General features: G+C 54.6%; 4 protein-coding genes across 4 annotated transcripts; 3 read left to right on the forward strand and 1 right to left on the reverse strand.

Annotated features, from left to right (window-relative positions):
• Positions 1-1,637: 1,637 nt before the first annotated feature.
• INS49_004047 (uncharacterized protein) lies at positions 1,638-9,482 on the forward strand (the record flags this gene model as incomplete). The annotated part of the gene is made up of 4 exons (XM_043164837.1): positions 1,638-7,187; positions 7,242-7,526; positions 7,589-8,007; positions 8,096-9,482. The coding sequence occupies 4 exons, from the start codon at positions 1,638-1,640 to the stop codon at positions 9,480-9,482; spliced, it is 7,641 nt and encodes a 2,546-aa protein (XP_043018487.1).
• Positions 9,483-10,294: 812 nt separating this feature from the next.
• On the forward strand, positions 10,295-11,876 carry INS49_004048 (uncharacterized protein; the record flags this gene model as incomplete). The annotated part of the gene is made up of 2 exons (XM_043164838.1): positions 10,295-11,024; positions 11,143-11,876. 2 exons carry the CDS (start codon positions 10,295-10,297, stop codon positions 11,874-11,876), a joined length of 1,464 nt encoding a protein of 487 aa, XP_043018488.1.
• A 617-nt stretch (positions 11,877-12,493) lies between these two features.
• On the reverse strand, positions 12,494-17,682 carry INS49_004049 (uncharacterized protein; the record flags this gene model as incomplete). The annotated part of the gene is made up of 2 exons (XM_043164839.1): positions 12,494-13,969; positions 14,041-17,682. 2 exons carry the CDS (start codon positions 17,680-17,682, stop codon positions 12,494-12,496), a joined length of 5,118 nt encoding a protein of 1,705 aa, XP_043018489.1.
• A 750-nt stretch (positions 17,683-18,432) lies between these two features.
• On the forward strand, positions 18,433-20,225 carry INS49_004050 (uncharacterized protein; the record flags this gene model as incomplete). The annotated part of the gene is made up of 3 exons (XM_043164840.1): positions 18,433-18,461; positions 18,688-18,811; positions 19,293-20,225. The coding sequence occupies 3 exons, from the start codon at positions 18,433-18,435 to the stop codon at positions 20,223-20,225; spliced, it is 1,086 nt and encodes a 361-aa protein (XP_043018490.1).
• Positions 20,226-20,599: the final 374 nt, after the last annotated feature.

Here is a 20,599-nt window from a genome sequence, read left to right on the forward strand (position 1 = left end):
GAAAAACGGAAGTAAGGACTTGTGGATGTGTACATTGCCTCCAACAGTGGGGAGACAAAAGAACCACTACATACTAAAACCAGCCAAACGTAGGCCTACAACTATAATCTAAAATATCTTTCACTACACACCATTCACAAAATTGAGACGAATCTGGTAAATACTGACATAGTAGACTGCTCCGCCAAAAGACCAGTAATTTCTAATCCCTTGGAAATACACCCAGTGTCAGGGCCGTGGGGCTGATTGTGCGCAGGGGCCCTCTGGGCCCGCCTGGTTGGCTTATTTTATCAGCCCAACTGGCCTCCAAAACCACTCTGATTTGCCCTTTCGGCAATTCTTCCTTTTCCTTTCTTTTTTCTTAGGCAAACCTAGTTGTAAATCAACCATTCTTTACTGTCGCATTGTGGCCTCGTTGCCATTTCAACGTGAGGACCGTCTCACCCAGCAGTATATGAGCGCCGTATTAGCACAAAAGTTTTTTTTAATATAATTCTTTATAAAGATTTAAATGCTAAAAAGTAGAATAATTTTTTATAAAGATTTAAATGCTAAAAAGTAGAATAACTTTTTATATTTAATGTTTTCTGAAAAATATCTCAAAAATATCCATATAAGCTTAATTATAATAAAAGCATTATGTTTAAATTTACGTTTTTTTAATAAAAAAAATTCCCTTAAAAACCTGTTAAAAATCTTTCTTAAAAGAAATAAAATAAAAATTAAGTTTTATCATTTTCAATATAATTATCTTAAAAAAAACTGTAAAAAATATTAAATGAATAATAACAACATTTATAATTTTTTAAAGGTATAGGAGGGTCAAGCTGGGAGTTGGAATAGGGATAAGGAATGTGTTGCGGAGGTGATGTAATGCATGCGCACTCTTTTTTGTCCCAGCCCCAGGGGGGGGGTGTTGACAGGGAATCCAGAATCCCCACTTCAGTTGAGGGCCGTTGATCCTCTCCGCAGCAAGACAGGAGGTTGCATGCATAGATTGAAGTGCACCGGCGTCATGCTGCCTCGTGATCAACAATTTTCAAGCTCAAGAATCGTCAAAATGTGCCGTGCATATTCTCCTTGCATTAAGAGCGCATCGAGCTCTGTCACTGGACGTACTGAGTACATATCAGGCTGCACGCGAGAAGCAACTGCATGACTGAGGTGTAGATCACGCATCCATCGCCAGCCTACTTACTGCACGCAACCACGGTGAGACCCATAGTGTGACCACCACGACAACTTTGCCAATGAAAGGTCACCTCGTATTTCCTTTTGCCTGCCTATTTGAGGCTCAAATAATAGATACATCGGTAATATCTGATATCCGAGCGTTGACTGGTAAGGCTCGCTGTCGACGCCAAGATATGAGCCATTAGGTCGAGGAACAATCAGTCATGTCCTTGCCCTCAGCATGATCATACCAAGAGACTTGCATAGCGATATCTTCGAATTGGTCCAAGGCGGCAGATTCGGCCCCCACACTTATACCATTAAGTAGCGAACGAGGACAGGTGTGGATATCCTATCTTTGACCTCTTTTTTGTTGAACAGCAAGTCCTCTGTGCTATCCTTACCTGTCCGTGAACACAACTTGCCAACATCCAGAGCGAAAACTTACCACTCGTAGCTTCACCATGGAAAGTTCGGAAAGCCCATCTCGCCGCAGCAATGGGGATGCTGTGGGCCTTCACCAATGTGAAGATGAAATTCCTCCAGTGATCTCCAAGAGGAACACCACGCACGAAGAACCGCGGCAAGAGGTGGCACACCATGATACAGAAATGCCGCCACCAAACTTACATCAACCCATGAATAATGGGATTCCGATCGCGATTGCTGATAGCTTCGATGGGTCTCTTCATCCTCCATGCACCAACGAACCCGATAGACGCCAAGAGCACCACCATTTCACCCCCATCGCGGTCTGTGGTATGGCTTGCCGCCTCCCGGGTGGTATCTCGTCGCCACCTGAGCTGTGGGATTTTCTCATGGCTAAACAAGACGCACGTACGCGTGTGCCCCCCACACGGTTCAACATTGATGCTTACCACACCACAATCTCGAAGCCTGGTATGACGGTGGCCGAATATGGATACTTTTTGGATGAGACCAATGACCTCGGCGCACTTGATACTTCTTTCTTCTCTATGCCAAAAGTGGAGGTCGAGCGTTTGGACCCACAGCAACGCCTCCTGCTCGAGGTGTCTCGCGAGGCACTCGAGGATGCCGGAGAAATCAACTGGAGGGGCCGGAACATTGGAGTGTATGTGGGGAGCTTCGCACAAGACTGGTACGACTTGACATTCAGCGAACCTCAGTCCTACGGGATGTACCAGGTCTCAGGAACGCATGATTTCGTTCTTTCGAATCGGCTCTCATACGAAATGGACCTACGTGGGCCCAGCGTCACTGTCCGCACGGCATGCTCGGCCGGATTGACAGGGCTCAATGAGGCTTGTCTTGCCATCGCACGGGGTGATTGCGAGTCCGCAATCGTTTGCGGCTCCAACTTGGTCATGTCACCGTCTACAATTCTGGCTGAGTCGGAACAGGGTGTATTGAGCCCAGAAGCATCGTGTAATACATTTTCCGACCGCGCGAATGGGTATGCACGAGGAGAGGCGATTGTTTCCATCTTCGTCAAAGCTTTGAGCATGGCTGAGCGTGATCGAAGTCCGATCCGGGCAGTAATCACAGGAGCCGCTGTGAATTGCGATGGAAAGACCCGTGGGATTACCCAGCCAAGTTCCGACGCTCAAGAGGCTTTGATGAGACGCGCCTACGAGGTAGCCGGCTTGTCCACCTTTTCCCGCACAGGCTTCATTGAATGCCACGGGACTGGAACCAAAGTTGGTGACCCCGTTGAACTCGAAGCGGTCGGACGTGTTTTCGGTATGAGAACAACACCCACGTATATCAGTTCCGTCAAGGCCAATCTCGGTCACTCTGAAGGGGCGTCTGGTCTCACGTCCCTGCTCAAAGCAGTATTTGCGTTGGAAACCAGAACTATTCCGCCCCAGATCAAGGCCTGGCCGCTGAATGCCGAGATTCCATTCGCTGAGAAAGGCCTCGTTGTCCCAAGTGATCCGATACCCTGGCCAGCCGGATGTGACGAGCGCGTCAGTATCAACTCCTTCGGCGTCGGGGGAAGCAATGCGCACATTGTCGTGGAGTCAGCAGCAACCCATAACGAGGCCCCCGAATTAGATGGCCCTCAACGATCCGCAGCAGAACAAGATGCTCCGCAACTTCTACTGTTTTCCGCAAATAACCTCGACTCCCTGAAAAGAATGACACACCAGTACCAAGAGTTTCTTGAAAAGTCTAATGTTTCGCTTCCAGACGTTGCATACACTCTTGCCATGCGAAGAGAGAATCTACCCTTCCGCTCCTTCAGTGTGGCAAGCAGAGTCAAGCCAGGAGTCCCTTCTGTGCCTAGCTCCGGGAGACCTGATCAGAGATCTTACCTTGTGATGGTGTTCACAGGACAGGGTGCGCAGTGGCCTCAGATGGGTCGACGGCTTATCCAATCCAACCCATTTTTCCAAGCAACGATTCAAAGCCTTGACAGGCATCTTGAAGGAATCTTGGGCGCTGACAGCCCAGGCTGGAAGATTGAAGCAGAGCTGCTCAGACCCCCCCGAACGAGTCGCATCAACCAAGCGGAATTCTCGCAGCCACTCTGCACTGCAGTCCAGATTGCCTTGGTGGACTCATTCGCGGCGATTGGAATAGTGCCAGCAGCCGTCGTAGGACACTCCAGTGGAGAGATCGCCGCGGCCTACGCATCCGGAGTGCTCACTGCGAGAGATGCAATTGCTGTTGCTTTCCTACGCGGGGCCGCTGTGGCGCTGCAGACCAAGAAAGGCTCTATGGCTGCTGTGGGGCTGTCCTGGGATGACGCCGCTTGTTATCTGGTACCTGGAGCTGTTCTGGCCTGTGACAACTCACCACGCAGTGTCACTATTTCTGGTGACGTGCAACCACTTCAGGAAGTAGCAGCTTCTATCAAGAATGCACAGCCCGGTGTACCAGTGACGACATTAAAAGTTGAGAAAGCTTATCATAGCCACCACATGATTGAGCTCAGCGCCAACTACTACCAAGCTATGGTTGATTGCAAAATCACGGCCGCACTGCCATCAAAGCTATTCTTCTCCAGTGTCTCCGGCCGCCTCTTTCAGCCAGGAAATGACGGTGCTGAAGCTCTCGGACCAAATTATTGGCGGAAAAATCTGGAATCTCCGGTCCTATTCCGTGGGGCACTGATGGATCTTCTTCAGCACCATGCCTCTATGAATCCCGTCTTCCTCGAGATTGGTCCACATTCGGCACTTGCTGGGCCAGTGCGACAGACACTGACAGAGGCACTGAGCCAAGCACCTTACATCACAGCTTTGACTCGGCGGTCAAACAGTGATGAGGACTTCTTATGTGCAATCGGCAAACTTTTCACGCTTCACGTGGACATGGACTTGACTTCTCTTGTTAAAGGTGGATCTTGTGTTCCTGATCTACCTCGGTATCCATGGGACCATTCACGCAATTACTGGCATGAGACTCGAGTAACTAAGGAGCGTCGTTTGCGACAAAATGTATACCATGACCTTCTCGGGGTCAAGGTGGCCGAAAGTACAGATTTGGAACCGATCTGGCGCAACTTGTTCCACGTTGACAACGCCCCGTGGGTGCGTGATCACAAGGTGAACGGGACGATTATTTTCCCGTTTGCTGGCTTCGTTTCTATGGCCTCGGAGGCTATTCGACAGGTCACAGGAGTTCAGGATGGTGTTAGGCTACGGGAAGTTGCTGTTACTACAGCCCTGTTGGTCCCTGAGGGCAGCCCGCTTGAATTGGTTACGTCCTTCCACCGACATCACCTGACTAAAGCAACTGAAAGTCAATGGTGGGAATTTGCTGTCTCCTCACACAATGGGCATACGTGGACAAAACACTGCACCGGGCAGGTTGCGTCTGCAGATGACTCACTACACGTCCGCTGTAAAGATCTGAGCCTCGATCTTCCCCGCCGAGTCAATTCAGTCAAGATATACGAGGCCTCGAGGCGTGGAGGACTCGACTATGGTCCAAGTTTTCGAGTGTTTGACCAAGCTATGACATCTACGACAATTCCGCATCGAGGTACCGCGTTCGTTCAGAATAGATGGCACGACAAGGATTGCAATTATCACCTGCATCCGATAGTGCTGGACGCATTTTTCCAGCTCTTGACAATCACCGCCGTCGACGGCCTTGCTCACGAAGGCCACAGATTCGTGCCCACTCGGGTCGGTTCAATCATCATGACGCGTTCAATCGCCGACGGCTTCGTGTTTTCGACAGATGCGGATGACGTGGAAAGTGGTATTCTTGGCAGTGGGGATGTCCTTGACGATGCCTCTCGCACGCCAGTCGTCACCTTCTCTAATGTTCATCTTGAGCATCTGAGTGCTGATAACAAGGACCAAGAGGAGCAAGTGCAAACAACTGCGCGTTCCGAATGGGTACCACACGTTGACTTCCGGCCGATTTATACCCTCTTTGAACCGCACACTGAACCCATCACCTCCGATGTCGAGCTCGCTCTAGACCGAATCGTCGACATCGCGACTGAGATCTCGTTGCGCTTCTTGGGAGGCACAACACCCCATTCGTCCCACATGGAACTGTATCGCCAGATGCTCATTCAAACGAGCTCTGGATCCCTCAAGAATCAAGAAGACTCAGCTTTGAGGACCCAGATGAGCTCCATAGCTCAATCTATTCTCGGTTCCCCGGGAGCACCTGTGGCTGAAGCTGTCCGTCGTGTCTGCGAGAACACTACAGACATCGCTCTGGGTGATGTGACGACTTCCGACATTCTGGGTCGGGATGACCTGCTTGTAACAATCAATGAGCTACTGCATGGATTCGACTATTCGCGGTTTCTGAGAATCCTAGCACACAGCAAGCCTAACCTGAGAGTCCTGGAACTCGACGCCTCAGGATCGACAACCGACGGCTACTTGCGTCAACTCAGGCGTGAAGATGGCCAGACCCTTTTTTCAAGCTACGTGTTGACTAGCCCATCCACTCAAAATACTGCCAAGTCACAGCATCAATTCAAAGGAATCGCCAACTTCGAAGCAACCCTGCTGAATATCAACCAGGACCCATCCTCGCAGGGGTTCAAAGGCCGCCAATTCGATCTTGTCATTGCTCCCCAAATTTATCGTTCACCATCACTGGAACGTAGTCTTTTACACATTCTCAAGCTTATGGCTCCAGACGGCCGACTTCTCCTGCATACCCCGCGGCCGGGTCTGAAATGGTCCCGGTATGTGCTTGGTACGCAAGCCTGGTGGTGGCGCGGTGTGAACGATGGTCGCCCAGACGAGCCATCACTGACCGAGGAGAGATGGGCCGCACTACTGAGCGCCGCCGGCTTCCAGAGTGCCATAGACGCGGCAAATTCCTCCAGCGGATATCGTTCCTTCGGAAACGTCATCGTGGCGAGGCCTCAGCTGAACTCGTCCCCGATGAAGCATGTGACTCTGGTCACTAGTGACGAACACAGACAGTCACACTTTGCCTCGCTCTTAGGGGCTAGCGGGGTCACAGTTGCAAACTGTTCCTCCCTGGAAATAGCCCCAGAAGGACGAGACGCGATGATTCTCCTTGATGAAGAGTCGTCCTTTTTTGACGGCATAGACTCAAGTCGATTCGATTGGCTCAAAGCCATGGTGGAAGCAGCGAATCACAGAAGAATTGGACTTTTCTGGGTGACAAAGGAGTCCTCGGTATGTTGCAGTCAGCCGGAACATGGATCTGTTCTTGGGTTTGCCCGAGCGTTGAGGCAGGAGACGTCCGTCGACTTCGCCGTTTGTGAAGTAGATGACACGAGCGAATCTGCCGATCTCATCCTAGCTGCTTTTACCAAGTTCAACGATCGACAGAGAGAGGCGAACGCTGGCATGGGACCAGACTTCGAGTATTCCATCCATGACAGGGTCGTCCGTGTGAATCGGATATTCCCTTTCACAATGGACGCTGAAGCTACGATTACGCAGCAGGATGAAGAAGCGGTACTCCGAGTTGGCCGGGCTGGCCGTCTGGATACGTTGAACTGGTGTGCCATGCCTGCAGCATCACCGCAAGCAAAGGAGGTAGAGATCGAAGTCCATGCGACTGGACTCAATTTTCGAGTATGGGACCTTGGCACTGATTGATGGTATTTTGCTGCGACTAACGGCTTCTAGGATGTCCTCTTGGCGATGGGTCTACTACAGGCCCCTCAATCATCATTCGGCCTCGAGATAGCAGGCATCGTACGCCGCGTTGGCACCGACGTGACAACGGTGTGTGTCGGAGATCGTGTTCTCTCGACTTCTTTCCAGGGTTTTGCCACTGTCGACACAGTCAACGAAGAAACCTGCGAGAGGTTGCCGGATGAGCTGAGTTTCCGGGACGGGGTTTCCATGCCGGTTGCCTTCACTACCGCCATCTATTGTTTGGTTGATATTGGGAACTTGAAGAATGGACAGGTATGATGACTCCGCAGCCATTTACAGAAAGACCATCAGACAGACTCTGACGAGGTATACAGACTGTCCTCATTCACAGTGGCGCTGGTGGTGTCGGGCTCGCGGCCATCCAGGTGGCCAAAATGATTGGAGCTGAAGTGTACACCACGGTGAGCACCGACAACAAGGTCAACTATCTGATGGAAACATTCGGAATTCCTCGTCATTGTATTTTCAACTCACGAACTGTGTCGTTTGCCGATGACCTACTGAGAGAAACCGGAGGCCGAGGGGCTGATTTAGTGCTCAATTCTTTGGGCGGAGAACTGCTTCATACAACATGGCGTCGATGCGTTGCCAGGTGGGGCACCATGGTGGAAATTGGGAAGCGAGACTTGATAGAGGTTGGGAAGTTAGACATGGACGTGTTTCTTGCGAATCGAAGCTATCGCTGTGTGGACATGTACCAGATGGGTATCGAACGTCCGGACATTATGAAGAGGTAAGTGTTCACCGCCATGGTTCCCGGCTGGACTCAACAAATTCTCCGAGTCGGAAACTTGGATGCGATGCTGATTCAAGCTTTGAAGGCTGTTGGTGGCTACGATGGATTATTTCCGCCGTGGAATGATAAAACCCATCCGGATCGCCGAGATCATGAAGGCAGTTGATGTCATTCAGTCGTTCCGGTCCTTGCAACGCGGGCAACATATCGGGAAAGTCGTCGTCGAGATGCGAGATTCCGAGGGACGCTCACAAGTCGGCAAATTGACCAGAGTTCCCCACAAAACTACCTTCATCTTGGATAGGAATGGTTCCTATCTTATAGTTGGTGGACTCGGTGGCCTCGGAAGAGCTGTTTCAGTCTGGCTTGCGCAGAATGGTGCTCGGCACCTGGCTTTCCTGAGCCGAAACGCTGGCTCTGGTGTGCACGACCAAGAATTCGCCCAGGAGATAGAGAGCATGGGCTGCTCTGTGCAGTTGATCCGGGGCAGCGTCCTTGACCCGAACGACGTCAACCAGGCTATCAGCAATGCGCAGTCTCGCGCCCCATTGAAAGGCATCATTCAGATGTCAATGGTTCTGCGGGATCAAGCTTTCCAAAAAATGACACTCGAAGACTGGGAGTCCGCCAGGAATTCTAAGGTACAAGGCACGTGGAACCTTCACAATTCGTCCATCACAAGCGAGCTCCAACTAGATTTCTTCCTTTTGTTTAGCTCCCTCTCCGGAATCCTTGGCCAACCCACGCAAACGAATTACGCCAGTGCAAACAGCTTTCTGGATGCATTCGTCCAATACCGGAAGGGAATGGGCTTAGCTTGCACGGCTATTGATCTTGGTGCCGTTGAGGATGCCGGCTATCTCACTTCCAACCAAGACCTGCTGCGCAAAATGAAAGGGATGGGCTGGCGGCCTGTTCGAGAGATCGAACTATTGGCAGCCCTGGAATTCGCTTTGAGCAGCTCATATCCCACTAAGTCCAGCACTGATGGCATTGTCGTCGACAAGAATCGTTTTCTCCTCGGGATCACACCTACAATTCCTCTGAGCAGCCCCGACAGCAGCGTGCGTCTCAGGCAAGACATCCGTCTGTCCGTCTATCACAACGACCAAAGAGGTAGCACTAGGGGGGCTGCGAAAAACAAGGACAACACGCTTGCAGACTTCCTTGTGCATGCAAGAGCGGACCCGGTAACAGTCTTAGGGCAAGGGGCAGATCAAGCTGCAGCCCGGCTGGCCTTCGTGATTGGCGAGCGTCTACTTGGACTACTGCTTCGCAGTGGGGAAGAAGTCGTCATATCAGAGTCTCTCTTGGAGCTGGGCTTAGACTCACTTGTGGCAATCGAGCTACGATCATGGTGGAAGGTTGCTTTTGGATTTGACATTACCGTGCTTGAGATGCTCGGGATGGGTACATTAGAGGCTCTTGGGAGGAAGGCTGTGGAAGGGTTGAGAGCACTATATGAGTGCTAAGACGAGGACGAACTGCCCAGTAGCTAGGTAAGTATGTTTTACCAGAATGTCACATATGAATTTGCTTTTCGACGAGTTGTCTACTCGACTTCAATATACACTGCAACCCCAGGATGACGGTGCATTACGGGCTTGATGTAGGGCCTCTCCTCTTGCTCAATCACCATTGTTGGGTGTGCCTGATACCCTGCAGCGTTTTCTACAGGGTGGCAGTAACACAGGATCATGACCATTGTGCAAGTATATGTAATCTTGTGGAAGTCAACAGAATATAGTTGTGAAAAGGTCCGAATTGCAATACGCATTGTTTCGTGTTGGAGTGAAAAGTGTGTAGCTCTACATCCTGAATACAATCGCGCAAAAAGACAATCGCGCTTAATAAATACCTAGAGATATCGTTAGGCGTCAAGTGACCTCCGGCACAGGCCTGAATGGCGTAATAGCCAAGGACTATAACTCTGAGTTAAAGGCTTTTTCATACGATTGTTATCGTCTTTGCGTTTCCATGTCTCCATGAAGAGGCTGGATGCAACGACGCTGAATATGCACCCGGCACGGAGTGGGCCGCTTATCACCGGACTGGAGAGCCGGCCGATGGAACTTGGTTTCGGCAGTGCCTGAGCGGGGAATTCATCTAGGACATCATCCCATCTCCCCTCTAATATGTTGTACATGGCCGTGTCATTATAGTGTCCAATTCAATTTGTTCGAACTCTCTGTACACAGCCGTGGGATCTGGTAGCTAGTCTTATGCTCAGGATAGTCTAAGGTTTGCTCCCTCTATACCGACAGGCAGACGACCCTCTCCCGCCATGAGGACAAGACCTGACGAGGACAACTACACGGCACGGCGGACGGTTCCTGTGCAGGACCACCCGCCACGTCGCCATGCTTCACCCATACCGGAGGAAGTCTACAAGCCTTGGAAGTTGCCTCAACAACAGGCCTATGTCTTTGTCAACATCAACGTCGTCGACACCATCGCCGGCAAGATCCAGCCCGGCCGCATCGTGCGCATCCAAGACGGCAGAATCAAATCCATCACGCCCTCATCTGATGAGAACGACGAATTAGGCCAACCATGGTACGACCCTGGCCCCAACGACGACGCCATCTATATCGACTCGGCAGGGAAATACCTATCCCCAGGCCTGATCGACAACCACGTCCACCTCACCTCGGTCCCCGGCACGCCCGACCTGCAGTCCGCCATGGGCACCCCCGGACCAGTCTCGGCCCTGAGGCAGCCCTACCAGTGCAAAGCGATGCTGGAACGCGGCTTCACATCCGTCCGGGACTGTGGTGGCGCAAGCCTCGCGCTCAAGGAGGCCATCGCGGAGGGGGTGTTCCCGGGCCCCCGGCTCTTCATCGCGGGTCACGCCCTAAGCCAGACGGGCGGGCACGGCGACCGGCGAGGGGCGCACGAGGGTGATGGTGCAGTGGGGTGCTGTGGCGGCGGCGGCGGCGAGCTGGACGGTGGACTGAGTGTGGTTGTCGACGGCGTGCCGGGCGTCCTGGCCGCTGCACGAACACAACTCCGACGTAAGTGATACTCGTTCCCAAGCATCGTCAGGAGATGTGCGACAGACCTCTTTCCCCCTTGACCGTAATCTCCCAACACCACTAAATCACAAGTCCCTGACATCGAGCATCCAAAAAGGCGGCGCCGACTTCATAAAGTTCATGGCAGGCGGCGGCGTAGCCTCCCCCACAGACCCCCTGGGAAGCATCCAATTCACCCCAGAAGAGATGCGCGCCATCACCACCGCCGCCTCCGACGCAGGGACCTTCGCCACCGCACACGCCTACACCCCCGGCGCCGTCCGCCGCGCAGTCGAGGCCGGCGCCCGCGGCATCGAGCACGGCAACCTGATGGACAGCGCCACGGCGCGGCTGCTCGCCGACAGCAGAGTCTACCTCACACCCACCCTGGTCACGTACGCGGCGATGGCGGACCCAAAGTACGCCGGGTTCCTCCCCGGGGCCAACCGGGCCAAGAACGCCGAGGTGCTGGAGCGAGGGCTCGAGTCGGTGCGGCTGGCGCACGAGGCCGGCGTGAGGATGTGCCTCGGGAGCGACCTGCTGTCGTTCCTGGGCGCGGAGCAGCTCGGGGAGTTTGGCCTGCGGGCGAGGGTCTTGGGCTCCGACGAGGTCCTGCGGCATGCCACCGTCAACCCGGCGCGGATGCTGGGGCAGGAGGACAAGTTGGGCCAGGTCAGGGAGGGGTTTGTGGCGGATCTCCTGGTTCTGAATCGGAACCCGCTCGAGGACGTGACGATTTTCGAGAAGCCGGAGAAGCATTTGCTCGGGGTGATCAAGGAGGGCAGGGTGTATGCGAGTAGGTGGTCGAAACTGCCTGTAGATGTCGAGCCGAGGAAGACGCTGCTTGAGTGAGAGGGGGTCAACAGACCATGGAAGAAAGCATAAGCAGCCGGTCAGTGTGCTCTGCGTCTGTCAGGATGCGTGTCCCCTGAGGCGTGAGCTAAGGGACTGCACACGGTCGTGATCCCACCCACGAAAGACATATGTAACGGATGCTTGATCATCAACCTCTGAACTCGGAAACCCCCATCATCATCCATTCAAGTCAGGCCATTTACAGGCACGCTAGGTACTTAGGTATACATGTAGATGAACTGCGAGCGACGGTATCTATGCAGCCAACCCAAGAAAACTATGTCAAGGTAATGTAAACGTATCCACAGCACCGAACAAGGAGAAGGAAAAAAAAAGAGACTCCTCGGTGCCCTCGACTCAGGTATCATACACCCCTCCCCCTGTTTACCTTTCCCATTTGCCTTCCAAGCTCGCCCTCAATGCATCCCTCAACGCCGTGCCCTGTCATGCCCTGCCGTATATACCCTCATCAAAGGCATGTCCGCAGGAATAGATCACAAAAGAAACACCGCCCCGTTCCATTCAGAGACAAGCGAGAAGTCTCCAGCGGCACTCCCACTGCACCCATTACCCGGCCCTCGACCACGGCGGTCATCATCGCCGAGGCTCATTTCCTAAACCCCGCCCGCACTAGGACTCCTTTTCGCGCCACCGCCGCCGCTCTTGTCACCGCTACCTGCTATAGACAGCGCGGCCTCCATCCGCCGTCTCCTCTCGATCTTGGCCTCCCGCGCCTGCGCCTGCAGAGCAACCTCCTCGAGGCTGATGATCTTGCGGCTGGCCTCGTTACGGTCCAGCAGCCGTCCCTCTCTCTCGGCCTTGAGCTTGTTCTCCATGTCTTTCAGGCGGTGCATCCACTTGAGCTCCGCGTCCAGCGGCGCGCCGGGCGACATTGGCCCATGGGAGCCGGCCGCCGAGGTCACATCACGCGTGTTATGGTTATGATTGCTGTTCTTGTGGTTGCTCAGGCTGCTGTGGCGTGGACTGTACTCATTGATCACGTCCTGCGCGGCCGCAATCTCGTTGTCAGACCGGTGCGACCTTTCTCTCGTCATGGTCTCTCTGGTCATAGTCTCCCGGGTCATGGTAGAAGCTCGGCTCGTTGCCCGGTGCGTTGATGATCCACTCGATGTCGTCGGCGCGCCACCGCTGACGTGCCGCGAGCTCTGACGGCTGCGCTCACTGCGCTGGCTTCCCCTCTCGCCCGACGTAGCCCGTGCTGTTGGCCCGGTTGGAATGCTCGGGCTGGGACTGCCGTCATCATCCGTGCCCCTCTCTGCGCGAGGGTCAAGCATAGCATGGCGGACCTCGTTCGCCGTGCGGAGAGTCGCGTTCTCCACCTTGAGCTGGCGATACGCGTCCTCGAGTTTCGCCATGCGCTGCTTCTGCTCCTCGAGAAGGGCCTGGCTCATTTGCCCCGCGATTCCGATCGATCCTGTGGCCACTCCATTGCGCACGATCGACTCGATCTTATCGAGCTTCTTGATACGCTTATCAAGGCTGTCCTCGAGGTGCTGATATTCACGCCAGAGCTCGCGCTCGACCGACTTGACACGGTCTTGGAACTTGCTGACGATGGACTCAATGGTCCTGACGGCAGCGAGGAGGTTCTTGCTGAAGCCGGGCAGCATCGTAGCAACTGACTCGAGTGATGGGAGGGCGCGGCCGCTAATGAGGCTGTTATCATGCGCCCAATCTGTGCCGCAGAGGCTTGAGAGGCGTGTCCAGAGGACGAGAAGGAGACTGTTGCGCTCGTTGAGTTGTTCCTTGAGTGATGTTTCGAGCTTGGAGAGCCGTTGCTTGTCTTGGCTCTTGGCGGCCTCCAGCTCCTTGATGCGGAGCTCGGCAGAAGACATTGTACCGTGAACGTGCTGCTGTGTCTTTTGGTATGTCTCGAACTGGTGCTTCGTGTTGCGGTGCGCCTGTTGTTCCTTGGCGAGGGTGTCACCAAGTCGACGGGATTCGAGCGCGTGGCTCTCGAGAAGTTCGTCCCGCTGCTTGATGAGATGATCCTTCTCGTTGAGTGAGGCCCGAGTGGCGTCCAGCTCCCGGCACGTGGTATCAAGATCGTTCTGAAGCTTGGTGATGTCCTGTAACGGTGAAATTAGAACTGTGCTTCTCATACAAGCCTGATGGATGCAGAAGGAGAAAGGAAACTCACTCTGAGGAAGCTGGATCTCGTGCCGTTGAGATCCCCTAGCGCCTCCCTCAAATTGTTCTCAAGGTCCACCAGCCGCGCCTTCCAGTCCGCCGCCTCGGTCTCCTGCCTAGAAAGGCTCTTACGCAGCTTCCTGGCTTCGTCCTTGGCAGTGGACATCTCCCTGTTTAGGTTGTTGACCACCTGCTGCACGTCCTCCTTCTCCTGGTTCGCCACAATTTCGCGCTGGTGTCGCTCCGATTGGAGTTGGTTCTCAAGCTCCTTAACTCTTTCCTTCTCCTCGCGGAGGGCAAGCTCGGTGTTTGCCAACTGGCCGACCAGGTCGCCGATGCGCAGCTTGTCGCTCTCCTGCTCTTCGCGGAGGAAGGCAATCTCGCCCTGGGTGGATTCGAGCTGGATACCAAGCCTTTGCGCTTTGTCGTTGGATTCGAGAAGTTTCGCCTCCAGATCCTCAAGCTCCTTGTTCGCTTCGGCTAGCTCCGTCTCCAGCTCCTGGATGCGTTGGAACTGCGTTTCTTGAGTGTCTTCAAAGCGAATCATGTCCTCACTCAGCCTGCGCATCTCTTCTTGCAGAGCCTCTTGGTTTTCATTACGCTCCGCCAGTTCTTGGCTGAGCCGCGCAATCTCTTGCTCTCGCTGCTCATTCTCGCCCTCCAGGTGGTCTATTTCGTCCTGTGCTTCCTCACGCAATGCGTTGAACTCATGGTCTAACCCGGAGTTCTCCTGGAGAAGGTCGTCACGCTCCTGCTGCAACGTAAGTAGGTCGTTCTGGGTGGCTTCGAGCTCTTCTTGCAGCTGCTGGGCCGCTGTCTCGGCCTGCTTCCTGCCCTCCAGTTCAGCCTCGTACTCCTGCATGTAATTGCCGAGCTCCTGCTGCAGGTCCTGATTCTGCATCTTGACCCCGTTGAGTTTGTCTCGGAGCTCAGCCAACTTGTTCTCGAGCTCCTCGCGTTCGGGGTCCTCATCCAGCGTCGCGGTACGAGTCATGCCGCTCCCACGGGACTGTGGCCGGTCGTGGGCACCAGCCCGGGATGCGGACCTGTCAAGAAGGCTGTCGATCGTAGATGGCGTGGGCCCACCTCGGCGGGCAGCCATCTTCAGATCCTCGATCTCCTGGTAGAGCCTCTCCTTCTCACGGTTCCTTGACGTCAGCATCGACGTTTGCGCGCCGACCTCGCGCCTGAGCTCGGCATTTTCATGCCTCAGCTGCTCGCTCTCGCGACGGAGCTCCTCGACCAGAGATACGCTGACGCTCATTGCTCCGTTCATCGTGTCGGCTTCTGACATTCGTGTTTGCGGCCTCGAAGGTGACTGCGCCCGGCCCTTCTTGGTGATGTTGTAGATATTAGTAGTGTGACTCATGCCTGACGGATGCGAGGCATGGGATGACGGCCGGCCTCCGAGGTTGTTCGTGCTGTTTGCCAAATCCTGTTTCAAACGGAAGATCTCATCGCGCAGGGTGCGGTTCTCTTCGCCCATCCTCTTATTATCTTCGTCTGCCTGCTCTCGCCGTGCTTGTTCCTGGTCGTAGAGTTCCTTCCATATTGCCGTCTCATCATCTTGGCCGAGAGATTCTCCCACGCGGTTCTCATTAATGGACTGCAGATTCTTGACCATCTCGGCCATGCGCCTCTTTTCTGCTTCCTTGCTCATGCTCTCTTCCTTGAGCCGTTCGATTTCGGTGACGAACTCGTCGACGCGCTCGCGCAAGTAGATGAGCTCCTCCTCGTTGGCATGGGCGTCATAGTCGTCAGGCACGGGACCTGAGGACCCACCACTCTTAGCGGTGTCGGGTCGCTCGTCCTCATCCTTGAGCTTCTTCTCGAGCTCCTTAACACGGCGGCGGAGGACCTTGTTGTCGCGCTGCATGACAGCCACGCTGGTCTTGAGCTCCACATTCTCCGAGATCATCTCCTTAATACCTTCTTCGGAGAGCTTGTCGAGCCGGTCGCTCAGGAACATGACCTTGAGCTTGAGGTCAAAGTTCTCCTTGGACAGCCGTTCTATGGTACTGCTCTGCTCCTTCAGAGTAAGGTTCTTGCCGGTGCGAGTGGTGCTCGCACTCGCGCCAAGATTCACCTCAGACAACTTCCTCCTGGGTGTGACAAATCCACTTTTGCTCCTGTATTCCCTCGCCAGAGACTCGGGGACCTGTACATTCCTAACGTGTCGGGCGATGGCCGTATCAGTCGGTTCGGTCAAAGGCTGCCTTGGAGCCTTCGGTGTCTTGAGTCTATCGTCGTTGGGATTATCGGATGACATGCCCTCGTATTCATCCAGAGGCTCAAGTGGCTCGACACCAATGCGCCCTGTAGAGTCCTCGCGAAAGTCAGACGCCATGCTGCCCATGCTTATCTGCCGCGTGACAATGTTGCTCATACTGCTGTTCCGTGAAGTGCCCAATGCTGGTATGGCACCGCCGGACTGCAAAGCGTAGTCCGCGCCGAGCCCTCCCGCTGTGCCTGCCGTCACGTCGCTTTCGATATCGTCGTTGAAGGAGGACGAGGAGGAATGATGGCTTGCCATGCGGCTGCGCAGGTATTTCGGGCGCTTCCCGCTCTTCAAGCTGTGGCCGGGTGTGTTCCCCGCGTCCACGCTGATTTTCGGTATTCCCATGTCTGAACGTCGTTGTGATGAGGCCGCCGAAGTCCCTGAAGCTCCTGATGTACCCGAGGTATTGGCTGGTCGGAGCAGCGAGTCATCCATCGAAGAATTGTGTTGCACAATGCTGTCGCCTTCTTCTTGGGCAGTCTGGCTGTCATCGGCACGCGCGCTGTTGTTGTGTCCATTGCTGATCCGGGACATTGCTCTTGAAATGGTGCGCGCAGTGGTGGCACCAGTTGGGGACGACGAGAACGCTTCGAGGGCGGAAGTGCCTTCTGGGACGTGGAGCTGGTCAGATGCTGGTTCTCTCTTGGGTTGTGGGCTCGGCTGGTCGGAATCGGATGGCGGAGGGATATGAGGCAAGGAAGGCTCATCTTGGACCGCGTGCTGGGGAGCAGGTGGTTGTGAGGAAGCTGGAGTGGCAGCAGGAGCGGGAGCACCTGGCTTGGGAGGTTTTGAGGGCGAGTCGAATACAAAGGTGTCGTCCAGGCCGAGGGAGTTTACGGTAGGTAGAGGAGAGATCGGGGTGGTGAAGCTAGACTCGATATCTTGCAGCTGCCTTCGGAGCATTTGCGCCATGGAGGAGTCGTTGTGTTCAGGGTCGGGCAAGCCGCTGTGGCCTTCAGCAAAGCTGTGGTCGCCTGCGCTGCCGACATGTTGTTCTTGCGTACTCTGTCGCGGTTCGCCCTGTTGTCGCAAGCCGCTTGGAGGGCGGAGGTTAGGGATATCATCGGCTCTTAGGACGGTGCGTGGCGCGGACGATGTTGGGCGCGTAGGCGTCGGCTCGTTGTTGTCGCGAGATCGGTCCTGGCTCTCTCCGTGGTCGCGGTCGCGGTCGTGATCATCGTCCGGGTGACTGGGTGTGCCAGGGACTCGGTATGCGGTCGAAGGCCGAGAGATATCTTGGTGGTGTTCGGGACTGTCTACCTCCAAGGTCGGAGTGGAGGACGAAGGAGGCGGCAGAGGCCTGCGTGCGGCAAGGTCGATAGTACTCTCGGAGTCGTCCATTGTGCCAGTGTCTGTCTTGTCCATGTCGTCCATAATGCCCTGCGCATGGGGCGCCCGAGACAGCCTCCCTTGGCAGCCAAATTGGGAGGGATCAGGTCATCCGCCACAGCAGGTCGTGGTTCTGCTTGGAATGCAGGGTGCTAGCAGCAGCGCGTGGCGGACGTGGTGGTGGACTTTTTAGAATACCAAGAATGCTGTTGCTGTCGCTGTCTGTCTTGTTTTGTGTTGTGTTGTGGTGCAGTGCTGTGTGCTTTGAGCTCGTCGGGACTCGGAGACGCGATTCAGGGGGGCTCGACGGGGAAGCGTATTGGGGTATTATCATCCAGGTGCTGGCGTTGGGGTCGATGTCTTGGTCGTTGCCCGGTCGGCGCGGGGAGAGTTTGCCTGTAAATATCGCAATCTTGTGGCTTTCTGAGATGAAGCAAGGAGGGAAGGAGAAGGATCTGCAGCCAGAGATGGAGACATGGAGAGAAGTTCCCGTCTCGCGGTTTGTGGGCTTTGGGCGTTGCTGGATAAGGCATGCACCCAATGCAATGCTGGCACCAGACAATCAATCCAACCGAAGCGAAGCGAGTCCAATGTCGACGGCAGGCCCGAGCTGTGTGACTGTGAGTTGAACGGCCCAGAGTAGGGGTGGAGGGGAGGGGTGGGTGCCGGTGCAGACAGCGTGTGGACATCGGGGTTGGGGTTGAAAGTCACGCCGTACCGTGTCATTGGGCGAGGCCACCTGCACTCGACGCGCTTGGGCTCCTGCGGCAGCTGCGACCCAGCTCCCTTTACGGAATGGTTGCTGGGGCCAAAGCTCCCGAACGGTAGGGAACCCCCTGCCTGTCTGCCGTTCTACCCCTGCCCGAGACCCCTATTCCAAGGACCCAATGTTGAAGCTTCCAGTGGACTGGACTGACCAAATTCTGTCACGTCCTCTGTTGACCAACCAGCCTGTGACATTTCATCACAACACGATGAGAGCAGAAGAAAAAACACACATTCCATCGTCGTTGAATATCGCAGATGCTACTTGGATATGCATGTCTTTAGTCTTGTCACCCTCGCCTACATCCTGCACGGGCTGTGCCTTATCGCAGCTGGGTGGCTCCGCTCCCCACGACGCTTGTCATCGCAAATCCACGTCTACATAGTAATGACCCGGAACTCTGGAACTGTACGTATGAATCGCACGCAACAGCGCAGGATCCATCTCCAGTGGGTGCCCGTAGATCATTCGACGCTGCCGCAGATTGGGTTTAGACTGTCTTGTCACATACGTGTGCAACGGTATTATTAACACAGGCTGATGCTACACCATCTGACCATGTATCGCACTTGAACGTTGAATCGCATCTTGCATCCCAATTTGCTCTCACGCCTTACTGCTTCTAGCATCTAGACTTTCCAGGTTTAGGTCTAAGCCCTGCGTCACATCGCCTTAGCTTTGTCCTTCCCGGGCTATGGTCCGTATTCTCCCCGGGCGTCCCGGCGGCCACCTCGTGCTTCCCGTAGCCGTTGGCTTCGTACTGGGCTCTTTTTTCAGCTTCTTCACACTCACTCACTATTCCACCCCGTCCACCTCGGTCGCTCGGTGCCACCGGTACCTCGCATCTGGTCTGGGATCATGCATTCCACCGGTCGTTCATTTTGTCCAGCTCAAAAGGGACGAGTCTAGCAGCCTGCACTTCTCCTTCGAGTCATTCCTCGCCATCTACTCCGCCTATCTCTTCGTCCAGCCATCTGTGATATATATTCATACCGACTACACCCCTCAGGAGGTAGTCAGTGCAGCTCGAAATGGCTCCTCCTGGACGCGAAAAGTCCTGACTGCCTTTCCAGACACCGTGCGTCTGAACAAGGTGACCGCCCCAACCAAGGCGAACGACCTCGACATCAAGCGCATCGAGCACAAGTCCGACTTCGTGCGCCTGGACCAGCTCACCCTCCACGGCGGTATTTATCTCGACTGGGATGTGCTCACCCTCAGGTCCCTGGACCCCCTGATCGATTCGGGCTTCAAGGCCGTCGTGGGCCGCCAGTCCGACGCAACCGTCACGAACGGCATCATCCTGGCCGCCAGGGACGCGGCCCTGACGCGCATCATGAAGCAAGAGACCCCGAAGGCCGTCAACGGCGACTGGGTCTCGCACAGCGTTGGTCTGATCACGAGCGTCGCGCAGGCCGTCGCCGGCATCCCGCGGGAGGTGCTCATCATGGACCCCGGAGCGTTCGCTCCCTTCACATGGACCCAAGAGAGCGTCAACGCGGCTCTGGAAAGGCACGAGGGCGACGCGCCTCCCGTCCAGCGGCAAGATACCCTGGCGGGTCGGGGCGTGTTGGTGGCGGTAGACCCTATGGCAGTGTGGGAGAAGCACCGGGCGGCTGAGAAGAAAACATGGGCCCATGATTTCAGCGACGCCTTTTTTTTCCATAATTACTTCAACGATGTGGAGAACCCGAGGGGTTTCACTGGAGTCTCCGTGCCGTACGTGTTGGCGCGGGATAGCAACTATGCGCTTGCTGCGTGGCCGATTGTCAAGCAGGGCATCAAGGATGGGTATATTGATGAGAATGATAGCTCACTCTGAGTATCTCAGATGTTGCGTCTAATTTCTACTTGAGTATAGACCCTTGCACAGGTTTTCCGATTCATGTTGTCTGTTCAACTACATAGCGTTTAGTTGTGTCCCCAGGATTTAGAAGGGAAAGAAAATAGAGAAACGGTTGCCAATACATAACGTCCAGCTCAGCGGAGGGCCCACCAATGATCAAGCGGCCCCCATTCAAAGCAGAATGGCAGAGCGACGCATTCACAGCAGCTTTACCTACACGTCTGTTGGCCACGTGGTTGTTACGAGAACCTAATATCTCTGTTTTCGGTCAACGGTCAGCTCGGTCCGAATTCATTAATCCTTTCCGGTCTTTGGTGTTATACCGAGACTAGCGAATACAAGTTTTCCTG

Source organism: Diaporthe citri (genome assembly GCF_014595645.1).
Source record: "Diaporthe citri strain NFHF-8-4 chromosome Unknown scaffold_11, whole genome shotgun sequence".
Taxonomy (NCBI): domain Eukaryota; kingdom Fungi; phylum Ascomycota; class Sordariomycetes; order Diaporthales; family Diaporthaceae; genus Diaporthe; species Diaporthe citri.